This window comes from Nyctereutes procyonoides, unplaced genomic scaffold (assembly GCF_905146905.1).
Source record: "Nyctereutes procyonoides isolate TBG_1078 unplaced genomic scaffold, NYPRO_anot_genome, whole genome shotgun sequence".
In the NCBI taxonomy this organism is placed as follows: Eukaryota; Metazoa; Chordata; class Mammalia; order Carnivora; family Canidae; genus Nyctereutes; species Nyctereutes procyonoides.
The window spans coordinates 5,405,629-5,419,950 of record NW_026575130.1 but is presented as its reverse complement, the minus strand read 5'-3'; the positions used below and the strand labels follow the sequence as shown (position 1 = coordinate 5,419,950).

Genomic DNA, 14,322 nt, shown 5'->3' with positions numbered 1-14,322 from the left:
TGCTTTTCTTCCATTCATTTCATTAACTAATTTATTCCTTCAATATATATTGGATATAAAATATGCTGAGCTCTGTGCTGAGTGCTGAAGAATCATCAGTGGTAAAAACATTACCCCCTGCCCCCAGAAGCTTACTGTTTAATGGCAGTGGAGAATGAGACTTCTGTTTTGTAAGAAATTCTTTAACATAAACAAAACTATGTAATTTACATGTTCAGTTTCAAAGAGATTTCAGGCTGGTAAATATGACTTAGAGTGAATGTCTTTAACTATATAGATCTATATTTGAAAAGAGAAGCAATCAGCTTGCTAAATACCATGACTAAACGAGTTCAGATACCTTTCAGAAATTAGAGATAATGTACCTCTGCGACATCTAGCTTTAGTGGAATACAAAAACCACTTTTAGAGCTCCCTGTGAGCTTTTCTTCTGTTCTGGTAACTATTATTCTCTACCCTGCCCAGCCGAGCATTTCCCCAATAAAAACCACTATACTTAGAAACCAAGTTTCTAGGTAAGGAGTCAACAAATGAATATAAAACATAATGGCATGTTTGCTTTTAGTTGGATAAGAAGTCATTGTCCGCACTAACTAAAGGAGTACCTCCTTTGTCTAAATGGGTAATTGTATTGGTACCATGTTTTGATGCTGCCAAATTTTTACTTTCTGCCTCTCTTAGAATTGTGACTTTTATTGTTTGGTGAAATTGAATTTGGGGTTAAGAGTTGAAAATATGAATTTATTCCTGTCCATTATGTGAAACTTCTTACTTCCTCTCTCTGGGAAGAGATTTTTATTCATACTTTTTTTCACATAATGATGTTATTAATGGTATTAAAATGAGTATTTAGTGATTACAAATGTGGCAGGCATTGAAGGTAGATCTAGGATTCAAATTTAGCTTGTCACATTCTAAAGTCCTGTTCTTAACCACTCTAATGTAACTGATCTTGGCTTTACTAAAAGTGGCTTAATATGAATTTTGTGAAAGAGGTATTTTCACCTAGTTTTCTATTAAAAACAACCTACTTAAATAGTGCTTTTTGTTGATTTTCATGGAGGCATCATATGCAATATTATTTTCTAAAGAGAATTTGGAACTGCTCACTGGTGATAGGTCAGTATAGCACACTAGACAATTTAATAATTATGTAAAATTAATAAAATTAAATTCAGTTTAATGTTATTACCATTTAAGTGTAATACTTAAATTACAGTTAACTAACGTACAAATTTCACTTCATTGGATTCATATGCTGTGACATTTGAGCAGTCATGAGAGTTCTCTTCCATCAAAGAAAGTTTCCTATGCTAATTCTCCTTCCAAAGTTCTTTACCCCAAAGTATGAATAAAGTCATTGTGTAGAGAGAAGAGTATGGCAGCAGTCTGTAAAGGAGAAGCCACTGCCTCAGAAATTTTTGAGACATTTTGGAGTTGTGGTTTGTTTCCTTAACCTTTGCTTTTCTAACTTTACTTTGGGGAACCCAGCAGGGGTATGAGGCAGCTCAGCATTCTCCCAGGATTATAATCATTGCGTGTGTGCTGGAATGAACATCAGAGTGCCGTGTACACATTTCTGGCAGCAGAAGCCAACAAGCTCAATCCCCTAAGTTTGGAAGACTGAGATATGACTCATCCCTCTACTTATTGATAAACTGTCATCGATTATTTGCATAATTTTAAAATGATCATGTTTTCTTTTTTTTTTTTTTTTAATATTTATTTATTTATGATAGTCACAGAGAGAGAGAGAGAGGCAGAGACATAGGCAGAGGGAGAAGCAGGCTCCATGCACCGGGAGCCTGACGTGGGATTCGATCCCGGGTCTCCAGAATCGCGCCCTGGGCCAAAGGCAGGCGCCAAACCGCCGCGCCACCCAGGGATCCCTAAAATGATCATGTTTTAAGTTGCTTATAATCATTGCTAAGCAGACCAAAACTTCCTAAAATAAAAATGACATCATAAATTGCTAAGTTAACTATTAAAATAAAAATAACTTTATATTATCATTTAAATAATGGGGACATTTTTGATAATTAAGAAAATGTAAATATTGGGCAGCCCGGGTGGCTCAGCGGTTTAGCGCCTGCCTTCAGCCTGGGACGTGATCCTGGAGTCCCAGGATCAAGTCCTATGTCAGGCTCCCTGCATGGAGCCTGCTTCTCTGCCTCTCTCTGTGTCTCTCATGAATAAATAAATAAAATCTTTAAAAAAATGTAAATATTCAAAGTCCTAAATTTTATCTGATGCTGTCAGTTAAAATGGGAATCATAGAAGTAGCAATGCAATAAATACATGTAGTCATTTGACACCTTTTGAGGTAGAGTCAAGATCTTTCCTTTGAATGTAGACCCATTGATTAGAAGGAGGCTAAATGATCAACCTTACACAAAGAACATCACTATTAATACTATATCCTATGATATTTATATCTTGATAGTATTCATCCTGTGTATGTATGTATATATATATGCATATATATGTATTTTAAAATATTGACTCATTATTTTGTAGAAAGAAAGAGAGCATGCATGGGGGTGGGGGACAGAAGGAGAGGGAGAAAGAAAGAATCTCAAGTAGACTCCCCACTGAGCATGGAGCCTGACACAAAGCTGGATCTCATGACCCTGATTTCATGACTGGATCTGAAATCAAGAGTTGGACACACTCAACCGACTGAGCCACCCTGGTGCCCAGTACTCATCCTGTATATTATGTTAAAGTGACATTATTCTGAGTGCAGAGCCTTTTGAAATTTTTGACATACTTTTTTTTCTAATCTGCTTTAATTATCTCAACCATACCTAATTGAGTAGCAGTTATTTTTGGTGACTCATCTTTGTTGAGATTTCCAAATTATTTACATTAGTTGTTGTGGAAAAATATTATTTACATACTATTTAAGTTACTACAGACATTCTGTTAACATACACATTTGGTATAAATAGGTTGGGAACAAAACCAAATTAAGCCTGTCACCCCACTGATGGGAGCCATTGCATGTGGGCATTAGAAGGTGGGATACTAGCCAAGATCACTCATAATGCTGTTGTGGTTTGGTGAGTATGTGATACAAAGAAAATGGTTGACAAGGGGAGTAGGCTAAGTGGAGGTCAGTTAAATACAATTTTTCTTTTGCATAAAACAAACCAGATGTTATCTGTTTACAAAACAGCATGTTAAGTGCTCATGCTTTATTTTTTACATCTTTCCTACATTATGAAATATTAAAAACTCATTATTAAGCCTTCCATCTATCATATCCTATTTTTATTGCTGTATTATCTGATTTAATTATATACTATTAAATTTGTGTATAGTACACTACCCATTTTAACTTTAAAGTGGTTTCTAATCTTAACTATAGAATCTTAGATTCTATAGCAGATGGAGTTGCCCATGATCATTTAATTATATGTTTTCTGTGTATTATTCAGATGCATTTGTATAAAACCATATTTATATTTTGATAATCAAGTTTTCAAAGGACACTATTTTAAAGGAAAATATGTATTCATTTCTTATAACATTATTCATAAGTAGGAAGACTTATTTATCATCCATTCAACAAATATTTATTGATGGCCTTCTAAAGGTCAAGCACTATATCATGAACTAATACATACTATACTTACTGCATTGCATATAGGGGGCATTTTTACTACCTATACAGGAAAAAAAAAATCTGTGATTTGTGTGATCATTGTGTTACTCTTTCCGTTGCTACATATATTTGCTGGTAATTACTTTGATAGTATTCAATGACCGAACTAAAGCAATGGTATTTCCACTCTTAAAAATTCCACTCTACTCTTAGATATTCAGAAAATATAGTCCTACTATCAGTGTCTGAAAATGTAAACTAAGTACATCAGGCAATATAATCTAATCATTTTAAAAAACATTTCCATCACTTATTTTCAAATAGAGAAGCATCCTCTTGTGGAATGTTTCCTATGAAGGGCAAATCCTCTAGAACACCTCCCTTAAATAAACATTCCTGGTGTAGTCTAGTACAGTAGATATTCCTTCACATTTTTGAATCATTTATTTACACTGAGAATCTTAATTTTTTTTATAAATTTATTTTTTATTGGTGTTCAATTTGCCAACATATAGAATAACACCCTGTGCTCATCCCGTCAAGTGCCCGCCTCAGTGCCTGTCTCCCAGTCACCCCCACCCCCTGCCCACCTCCCCTTCCACTCCCCCAGTTCGTTTCCCAGAGTTAGGAGTCTTTCATGTTCTGTCTCCCTTTGAGAATCTTAATTTAAAAAATCTTAATAAAATTAAAAAATTAAACAATAAAACAAAATAAAAAGCTTAAAAATAATAAAAATATTTTTTAAATGCTTCTTAATAAAAGCTTAATAGGTTATCATAGTTTAATAGGATGTCACTGTCTCTTTCCTATATTTTAAGTAAAAATCACTTTCTGCAATTTATATACTTTTCCAAATGGGTTGCAATTTAAATTGCATGGTAATCCATCTGAGCAACTTTCTCATAGCTGGGCCCTCAGGGATTCTGATTCAATTGTTCTGTGATAGGATCCAAGTGATGGTATTGAAATTTTTTCTCTAATAATTTTAATATGCAGCTAGAGTTGAAAACCACAGATAATGAATATAGGCTTTAATTTATCCATGTTAAACTTATAAATTAATTACTATTAAAATAATTAAATGAAGGGGCACCTGGATTGTGCAGTAGGTTAAGCATCTGACTTGGTTTTGGCTCAGGCCATGATCTGAGATTGAGCCCCACATCTGGCTCCATGATCAATGCATGTAGAGTCTGCTTTAGATTCTCTCTTCCTCTGCCCCTCCCACTCATGCTCTCTCAAATAAATAGATAAATCTTTAAAATTAAAATGATTAAATGATAATCATTTATAATAGTCTTCTTAAGTTTGTTCGTTTAACCAATATTTATTGACCAGCTATTATTGTCCAGAACTTTGAATGGATGCTTTTGTCATTACTAAAGTTTAGTTTGTTTTCAGTGAATAAGACACTATGGAATTATTTAAACATCATAAACAACATGCAGGAAAGATGAATTCAATCCTTTAATCTTCAACTGTGCCTTCATCAGGGTAACATGAGACTTTTCTTACTTTGTCCCCATTCTTCAACTGTTTTATCACTCAAAAGAAAATCTATTTAGTTGTAATATGGATTTTAAATATATTTTGCCTAATTTTGTATCATTGATTTATTCAATATATATTTGAGAAGCACCTGCTATGTTTCAGGTTCTGTGGAAACATACTCTTTAATGACTCACACTCTTATGTGGGCACATACAGTTGTGTATGATGTGATATATGTGAGATATATATATATATATATATGTTGTAGCAGTACATAACACCAGATAATCACAGTTAAACAATTCATCAGGAAGGATTAGGGAATGTTTCTCCCAGGAAATAATATGTAATATGAACCAAGAAAAGAGAGAAGAATATTGCTGGTCAAGAAAAGAATATATAGGGATCCCTGGGTGGTGCAGCGGTTTGGCGCCTGCCTTTGGCCCAGGGCGCGATCCTGGAGACCCGGGATCGAATCCCACGTCGGGCTTCCGGTGCATGGAGCCTGCTTCTCCCTCTGCCTGTGTCTCTGCCTCTCTCTCTCTCTGTGACTATCATAACTAAATAAAAAAAAAATTAAAAAAAAAAAAGAAAAGAATATATGGAAAAACTTAAGAGGTATTAGGGAACATAGCCTGTGAATATGGCTGGAGCATGAAGTGAGAAGAGGCCTCCCTCCTTCTCCTTACTATATATCACCTGGGTCTTCTGAGCCACTTTGTTTTGCTTTCTTTTCTGAGGAAATGGGGAACCACTGAAAGGGCATATAGTATCACATTATGATTTAATCAGTCCCTCTTGACACACAGGTATTATACATGTATATATGAATATATTTTCAAATTAGTTGAATTTCCTTGTAAATATATTTGAAGTTCTCTACTGCTTTTGGAAAGAAAATAATTGGTGATAGGGTCATTGTAGCCATTCAAAAAAGTCTGTAATATCTATGTTGCAAAGCTTAAAAACCTAAGACACCCTGTTTATTACTGTATTTTATTGACTTTAGTTGAAGATTTGATTTTCAGAGATTAGATTTTTAGAGTTCCCATAACAATGCCAATCCGTGCACTTATTGCATTTTCAGTGTAGAAACTAGAGATATGAATTTGAGACTTGACAATAGATTATATTTAAAGTAGTGAGATTTGGATTTTTTTTTTTTAAATCACTGTGGTATCCTTGGTGTCTAAAAACAATGTTTGGCATGTGGTAGGCACTCAAAATTTTTCTTGAGTACCTAAATGACTAAAAAGTTCAGAGGTTCTTCAGTTTTAAGATGAATTTAATATTGAATTACAATTATAATAATGATGTTATACTAGCTGGTATTTATTGAGTGCTAACATATTCCAAGCACTTTTCTTAGAGTTCTTATATATATTATTTCATTTAATCTTCCTAACAATTTTATGAAGTACTAGTATTATTCCTGTTTTACAGATGAGAAAATTGAGATACAGAGAAATAAGGGAACTTGTTAAGCCTCTTAGCTTATAAATGACAAAGTTAGAATTAGAACCTAGGCAGCCGGTCTCCAGAATTTGGTCTCTTAACATTGCGTCACATATCAGAAATGGAAGGCAGTGGACTTGGCAGCTCTGGAGTGCCTTTGCAGAAGATGAATAAGCAACAAACCAGAATTGTAGACCAATGAAATACCATAAGGATAATTGACTCTACTGTTGATCCTCTGATCCCAGAAGGGATGCATCACATTTTTTGCCCAAATAGTTTGTCTTTCACATTGTTTAAAAGTTCTTTTCCAATGGCTTTGTTTTTAATAAATTGCATATCTTCGTTGCTTCTTTTTCAAGCTTTTCTAGACATTACTTTGTTCATTTTAGGGAAGCCCTGAAAACATTAATCTGCTTTCCCAATATGACTAATTATTAATGCCATTGTTAAAGAATTTACTTTTCAAACAGGAACTTAAAATAATGAATTTCTCATAAGACTTCACTGGAGTTGATGATCATTTATCTTTAGACAGAACAAATGACTTTTCATGAAAGAGAATAAGCTTCCAGAGCATACATGTGGAAAGATGAAATGCTCAGGGACTCATGGCTTGTTCATGCTGTCCATGTGACCTCCTCTGTGATTCTTTTGCTCTTTTGTTTGATTTTAACATATGTATTGATGATATTTTTCTTTCCAGACTATCACTGAAAAACACAAGCTAAATGTTCCTGAGACGATGACTGAGGTTCTTGATGTTTCTGATGAAGAAGGTAAGACTTATTCAGTCTCCTATGACACCTGTCATTGTCTTACACAAAGACAAGCAAGCAGTCCTTTTTTTCTCAGGGACTAATGAACTGGTACATTTAAAGTCACTTTTTTTTGCCTTTGTTTCAAAACATCTACCTTTGTCATTTGGGGAAAAGAGGACAGTGATTAATCTCTTTTCAGTGGGTATTATCTTTAATGCCTTACTAAATAGCAGAACTGGAAAAGGAGAAAGACACTGGAAATTGACCATCTGTCAAAAAAAATCTACTGGATAATACCATAATTATTAATATATGTTTTAATTATGTTAAAATACACTTTTTATTAAAATACATTAAAGTGAAAGACTTTGAAGTGTACTCTCTCAGTGGTATATCAAGAAATTTCTGTTTCTCATTGGGCCAGATCAACAGAATACATTTTAAGTCTATGGGAAAGGAGGTTTAAATAAGGTTAAAAATAGCAAGTCAGTAAGTCATACTAATTCAACATAAAGATTTGATTTTTTTGAGTCCTAACCTTTGCTCTGTATAGTTTCAGGATTTGGTAAAAATAATCTAAGACAGTGGATGTCAAAGTTTGAGAAGCCTGTGCTCTAAAGGAAGTACAAGGGACTGCCTGGGGTGTGGATGGGGCATGGTGCTGCAGGTCTGTCCCTCCACAAGAGTTTCTGGCTTCCTTCCTACTTCAATTTGAGCAGTTGACTTTTCTTGAGTGAAAAAAATCTGCCAAAAACACATGAATGCAGCAAATGAAGTGTTAACCAAATTTCAGTAGTACAGCTTTTGATCAAATGTTTATGTTTGAAAAAATACTGCCATAAAAAATAGTACTAGTTAAAACTTACCACACCAGTTAAAACTTGCTTCCATACTGGAGAAAGTCCCACCACTCCACTGCAGGCAAAGAGAAACTCTGCAGAAGACTAATCTGAAGGAAGGAGAAGCCAAAACCCAACATCAGAATGCACACATCATACACCAAAGACACTTCCTGAAGCACCAGGCCCTGGACAATATAGGACCTCTTCTCCTATAGCATTACTCTCAGGAGCAGGAAACATAACAGGCTTTCCTAATACACAGAAGATGACAGAGATCTAGACAAAGTGCCAGGATGGAGGGACTCATCTCAAAAGAAAGAATAAGAAGAGGTACATGGCCAGGAGTCTAATCAAAACGGATTTAAGTAATACACTTGAACCAGAATTTAAAACAACAGTAATTAGGATGCTAGCTGGACTTGAGAAAAGCATAGAAGACACTAAGGAGTCCTTTACTGCAGAGACAAAAGAACTAAAAACTAGTCAGGCTGAAAAGAATTAGGACTGTTCTCAATAATAATTGCTTTTACTGAGAAATAGAGTAGATTTTTAGGTTCTTCAAGATATAATCAGAAGGTAAAATTTTACATTGAGGTGTCATTATTTGGAGCCAGTTTGTTCACTGACTGGTAGTAGGCACTGGGTTATCTCAGCTCTTGCAAGAACTTATGACAAGAACGAGCACATATTTGGTTGGTATGTTATTATAAGTAAATTAATAATTGCCAAAGCTAGTATTTCCAAGTATTATTATAATTTTGTGTTCCATCCTAATACTTGCCAGCTAATTTTCAGCATTCGTATATGCACATCATATTTTGTTTTGTGGGATCATCTTTCTTAACAGCTTTTAAACAGTTTGGTGACTTTATTGATGGGGAAGTGCTTAGTGATTCAGGTACCTTTAGAGGAAGTTATTGGAGTGAAAGCTTTGCTTTTAATTTTTCTTAACTAGATAGAAGCAACTTGCTTTGTATTTAAATCTGGGTGTCTAATACTAATCTGTTTCTTTTAAAATAGCATGCGTACTATGGATGGAGTTGTATATGTGTGCATGGCAGTGTGTAGATTTCATTAACTTGGATGCTTAAAGCTATAAATTGCTTAATCTATTAATGATTTTGCCACTCTTGTTGAGACCTATTAGTATAATTAAATTATCTAATGAGCATCATAAATATTTGACCAAAACTAATCTCTCTTTTTAGAATACAAATTCAGAGAAAAAAATAATTCTTTGTATAAGCTGACATTTAACTAGCATGAACCTGTTAAAACTAAGTTAGACTGCTTGACTGAATATACTTCAGATCATTCTGGGCTGAAGATATGTTTTAGATGTGGTTAAAAAATGTGAAATTGATAGTTACAGTGCAATTTTCCTAAGTAGCTAGGAATAAAAATAAAAACCTTTAAAAATTATTTAGGAGGAGCTTCAGCATATAGGGAAAAAGGAATAATATAAAATATTCTATTTACCAGGAGGTTTCCAAAGTACATGTGGTACCACTTTAAGCAAACCTATTACATGAAAATCTAAATTTATAAGTCAAATAGAGTGATTAATTAAAATTTTTAAAAAATTTCCTGTTAAATAATTCTAATATCAATGATTCAAAGTATTGACTGGCTTTAAAGACATTCCACTTATATGAAATAGCTTTTTGGACCTGCTCACTGTATACTATAAGATCTAGCTATAATACCCTGTATTCTTTTATTAAAAATGTTATAGATTAAGAGTTTTTAGTGATAAAAGATCTTGCTTTGAGAGAAATACTGGCTAATGACCAAGAATATGGTCATTATGGTGAGAAAACAAGCTTTCCTTCTTTTAGACATAGCCAAAAACTTAGTAACATTTTTTTCCCCAGAAAGAAATTCAAGTTGAATAATTTCTATGTATAGGATATATTTGAATATTGTGAAATAACTTTTAGTACAAAGAATTAGTATAAAGAAATTTGGTGGTTGATGTTGCCAACCGTTTAATGTTTTATATGCTTAAAATGTTTTCATGGAACTTATTATTCGTATGGACAAAATACAGCCATATATTTTTTAAGATATTAGCCAATTCTTGCTTTCTTTTTTAACAACTCTTCTGTTTTGATAGTTGTGTGTATATCAATACTCAAAAGAATATTCTTTTTTTTTTTTTTAAAGACTATTTATTCATGAGAGACACAGAGAGAGGCAGAGACATAGGCAGAGGGAAGAGCAGGCTCCCTGTGAGGAACCTGATGCGGGACTTGATCCCAGGACCCTGGGATTACGACCTGAGGCAAAGGCAGATGCTCAACCACTGATCCACCCAGGTGCTCTGTCATCCACTTTTCATATCTGCCTTGGGAGATAGAGAAGGAGAGATCTAGCACAGTTCCATAGACTTGCTGAAACGGAGGATTAATAGGAGGTGACACAGGTTTTAGAGAGTGGAGAAAGAACAGTATGGAAGGTCCTGAGATAGGAAAGCACCAGAGAGAGACAGAGAAGGGCAAAATAATCCACTCATTCGGTTTGGCTCATGCATTAAAACATATTTGGCTTTGCTGTGAATGTTTAAATTCTTTACAGAAAAGTTCGGGAAATTAGGACATATTAAAATTTTTGATTAATGATTGAAACAATTAAATCTGATTTTATAAAGATTAAACCAGCAGTAATAGATATACTAAAGAAGTGTATTAGGAAGAAATTGGAAGGAAGCAGATATCTGACCGAAGAGAAAACACTTATTAAACATTTCCAATGCTAAGTGCATTGTCTCATTTAATCCCCATAGCATCCGCATGAGATAGGCTATGATTTCCCCCTTATTTTTTTTCAGGTAAGGAAAGGCTCACCTGAAGAGAAGGATGCTAAGACTTAAACACATTAAGTAGTTTGCTCAACAGCACACAGTCATTAAGTGGTGAATGGGGAATGTAAACGCAGTATGAAAGCTGTTATAATAGCTCAGTCATATTATAAATAAGTCCTGATGGAGCAACATGGCAGAGAAATGGAAGGAAATGGTGGAAATGGGAATTCAGTCTGAGAGTATTGTCCAGATGGAAACACAGCTGTAAATGTAATCATCCGCATCTTCATAGGATCATGAACTGATCCCTACCTTTGCTGACTCAGCGCCATAGCACTAAGTTATATGGTGGGACTCAGGGGTGATAACACTTAGGTAACTAAAATACCTGTAGAAATGTGACCCATGTGTCCCATATACTCAAAGATTTGTGCATGGATGGTTTGTACGAACTTCACTAGTTCTGTGGAATGATGTGTACTACTACTAATTGAGAGAATGGCTGTGTGTTATGATGAAGTATAGGGGAAACATCTATTACTCCTTTTGACACACTTCTGCGAACACTTGACAGTGGAGCTCCTCACTTCCTCCTCGCATTACATGACAGATTCTGCATCCAATTATTCCTTTCACTTTTTCATATGTAAGAGTAGAGTTAGTCTTCCCAAACCCTAACAAGTTTGCTTTTTTTTTTTTTCCTGGAAATAATTTAGGCTTATATCCAAACCAGACAGTGCTTGTTTTTGGTAAACCAGTTCATAGAATTGATTTTAGAATTTTTTTCTTCCTGAAATAAACAAGGGGGGGACCCCAACTTATTAGACTCATAAAAATACTCCTATGGAAAGATTGACCAATTACACAAAAGGAGGGAAATAGCAGGAACAAGTAAGTCCTACAAGGCTTATGATAAAATGTCTAACCTTGGTTTTATCACTGTTTAGACACTAACTTTCTTCCTGGACTTTTTGCCATTCCTCACCATCATGCACTTTTACTTTGCCAGGTTATTTCATGTAGTACTCTCTAAATAAGTAACATGTATTACTCTTTCATTCATACTGTTTTTATTGTCCTCCATGACCCCTTACACATGAACCCCTCACCTGAAGTAGCCTCAACCTCTGCCCATTAAAAACAAATCCAAACAAATGATCAGCTCCAATTCCTTCTTCAGCGATTCCTCCTCCAGCTTCACTGGAATTTCCTAGGAATGTCACGAGGAATTATCACAAACTTGGTGGCTAAAATTTATTCTCTCACAGTTCTGGGAGTGAGAAGTGTATAGCGGGTCCATGCTAGCATCTCACAGCTCTAGAGAAGAGTCTCTTTTGTCTCTTCCAGCTTCCAGTGGCTGTCAACAATTTTGGTGTTTGTTCCTTGGCTTGTAGACACATCACTCTAATCTCTGCCTTCATGTAGCATTTTCCATATCTCTAAGGGCACTCACATTAGATTTATCCAGTATGATCTCATCTAAGTCCTTAACTTATTTACATCTGTAAAGGCCCTCCCTATATTCAGATAAGTTCACATCCTTAGGTTCCAAATGGAAATGAAATTTTGGGGCGACACCACTGAACCCACCACACCATCCTAACATGATCTCTCTCTCCTCTGATCTTTTTGGTTCTTAAAGTTGACCAACATCATGCATTTTGTGTTTGACTATAGTGTCATCTGTAGATTGCTGTTATTATTACATCTTGCTTTGTGAGGGAACAATTTGAAGAAGAAAATATATGTAGGGGCAGGCAGGGGACTCCTTTAACAAACATTTTGAAAATTTTACGGGATGCTGGGTGGCTCAGGGGTCGAGCATCTGTCTGCCTTTGGCTCAGGGCGTGATCCCAGGGTCCGGGATCGAGTCCCACATTGAGCTCCTGCAGAGGGCCTACTTCTCCCTCTGCCTGTGTCTCTGCCCCTCTCTCTCTCTCATGAAAAAATAAATAATATCCTAAAAAAACTTATGTTTTCCTTGGTGTTATCAGATTTGTGAATATTTAAACACAGTACAATTATATTTCTTTATAACATTTAAAACTATTTTTTGTGTAAATGAAATTGAGCTCATATTTCATTAATGTGTTATTCTTTCACTATTTTGTATTAATAAAAACAATAACTAGTACTTATTCTGGCACTTATATGTTATTTAATTCATACAACTATTATATGAGATAGATTATTAATATCATTTCTATTTACTAGTTGTGGAAACAGGCTCTGAAAGATTAATAAGCCAGTATTAATCCAATAGGATTAGAATTTGAATCCAGGTCTACTCAACTTTTAATTAATACTCTGTGTAGCCTAACTCATTGTGCTAAAACTCAATAAAAATCTAATGGTGTCACTCAAGGAGCCATGAAAATATTTTCAGTGGTGAGACTTATGACTGTCTGTCAAATGTTAAATGCATTGGTTTTGAGACTAAAATCTTATGCTGAATAGATTACATCTCCATTTACTGGAAGGTCTTTTTTTTTCATTTAGTCTTTCATGAGCTTTAAGTAATTTAGAGAGCCAATAATCCTTTGATATATACCTGAGATCTTAAGATCATATATATAGTCAAACAATGAAATATCAGACATATCATTAGAATTCTTTAATGCTGTATGTTTATAAATTAGTGTTGATTTTGAACAATTATTTGAAACAAATGAGAATTAAATAAATAAAAGTTAACTTCGTTATAGAAATGAAGTACCTTCCTTCAAGCTTTCCTTTACATAGATCATAAGACTTAAGTAATATCTTAAAGAGTCATCAAAAATAGCTTCTCTCAGCTGTTTTATTTTTTTCAGCATATTAATGGTATATAAAGCCTTTCTGTGAATGAGGTATTATTTATTGAGTTACCTGAAAAAGATATTTTTGAAAGCATCCTATTTCTGTTCACAGGCAGGGAATGTACCCTTACCATTTGGGCTTCTAAATATGAGCTACTACACCTACTTATCTTTCTGCCACTACTTAATTACTTAGTCACTTTTTTCCTTGTAGTTCACCTTTGGGAAGCCACCTAGTTTCCAACAAAACATCCTTTTAATGTTCCATAATGTTTTTAAAATTAAAGTCCAGGTTGTTTATTAAAATGTCACAATCTCCTCCTTTCATTCTAGTGCTCTTTCCCCGATGTGTATATCTTGTTAATCTTATAAATCACATCCCTCCACATACTGTCTCACATGTTTGTTTTAGAGCAGTAGATATTTCTTAGCATATTACCAATGGCATGAAGAGACTGTTAATGCTGGACATTATGTACACAATTAGTGGAACTGTGTCTAGAAGTTAAGTAGTCCACATGGTGGAAAAAGCTAAATAATACAAGCTAAAAACCAGCGATAGTGA

The 14,322-nt window shown here is 34.5% G+C and overlaps 1 protein-coding gene across 32 annotated transcripts in view; it reads left to right on the top strand.

The window, feature by feature from the left end:
• The window catches only part of ANK2 (ankyrin 2), a 654,899-nt gene that overhangs the window by 572,669 nt on the left and 67,908 nt on the right, over nt 1-14,322 (top strand). For 20 of the 32 annotated variants that reach the window (XM_055342416.1, XM_055342411.1, XM_055342409.1 and 17 more), the window contains one exon: nt 7,260-7,332. In XM_055342416.1, the coding sequence (XP_055198391.1) occupies nt 7,260-7,332 (73 nt within the window). Of the gene's footprint in view, nt 1-7,259; nt 7,333-9,003; nt 9,055-14,322 lie in introns of all 32 variants that reach the window. The other 12 variants (XM_055342391.1, XM_055342396.1, XM_055342390.1 and 9 more) reach the window with 1 other exon arrangement.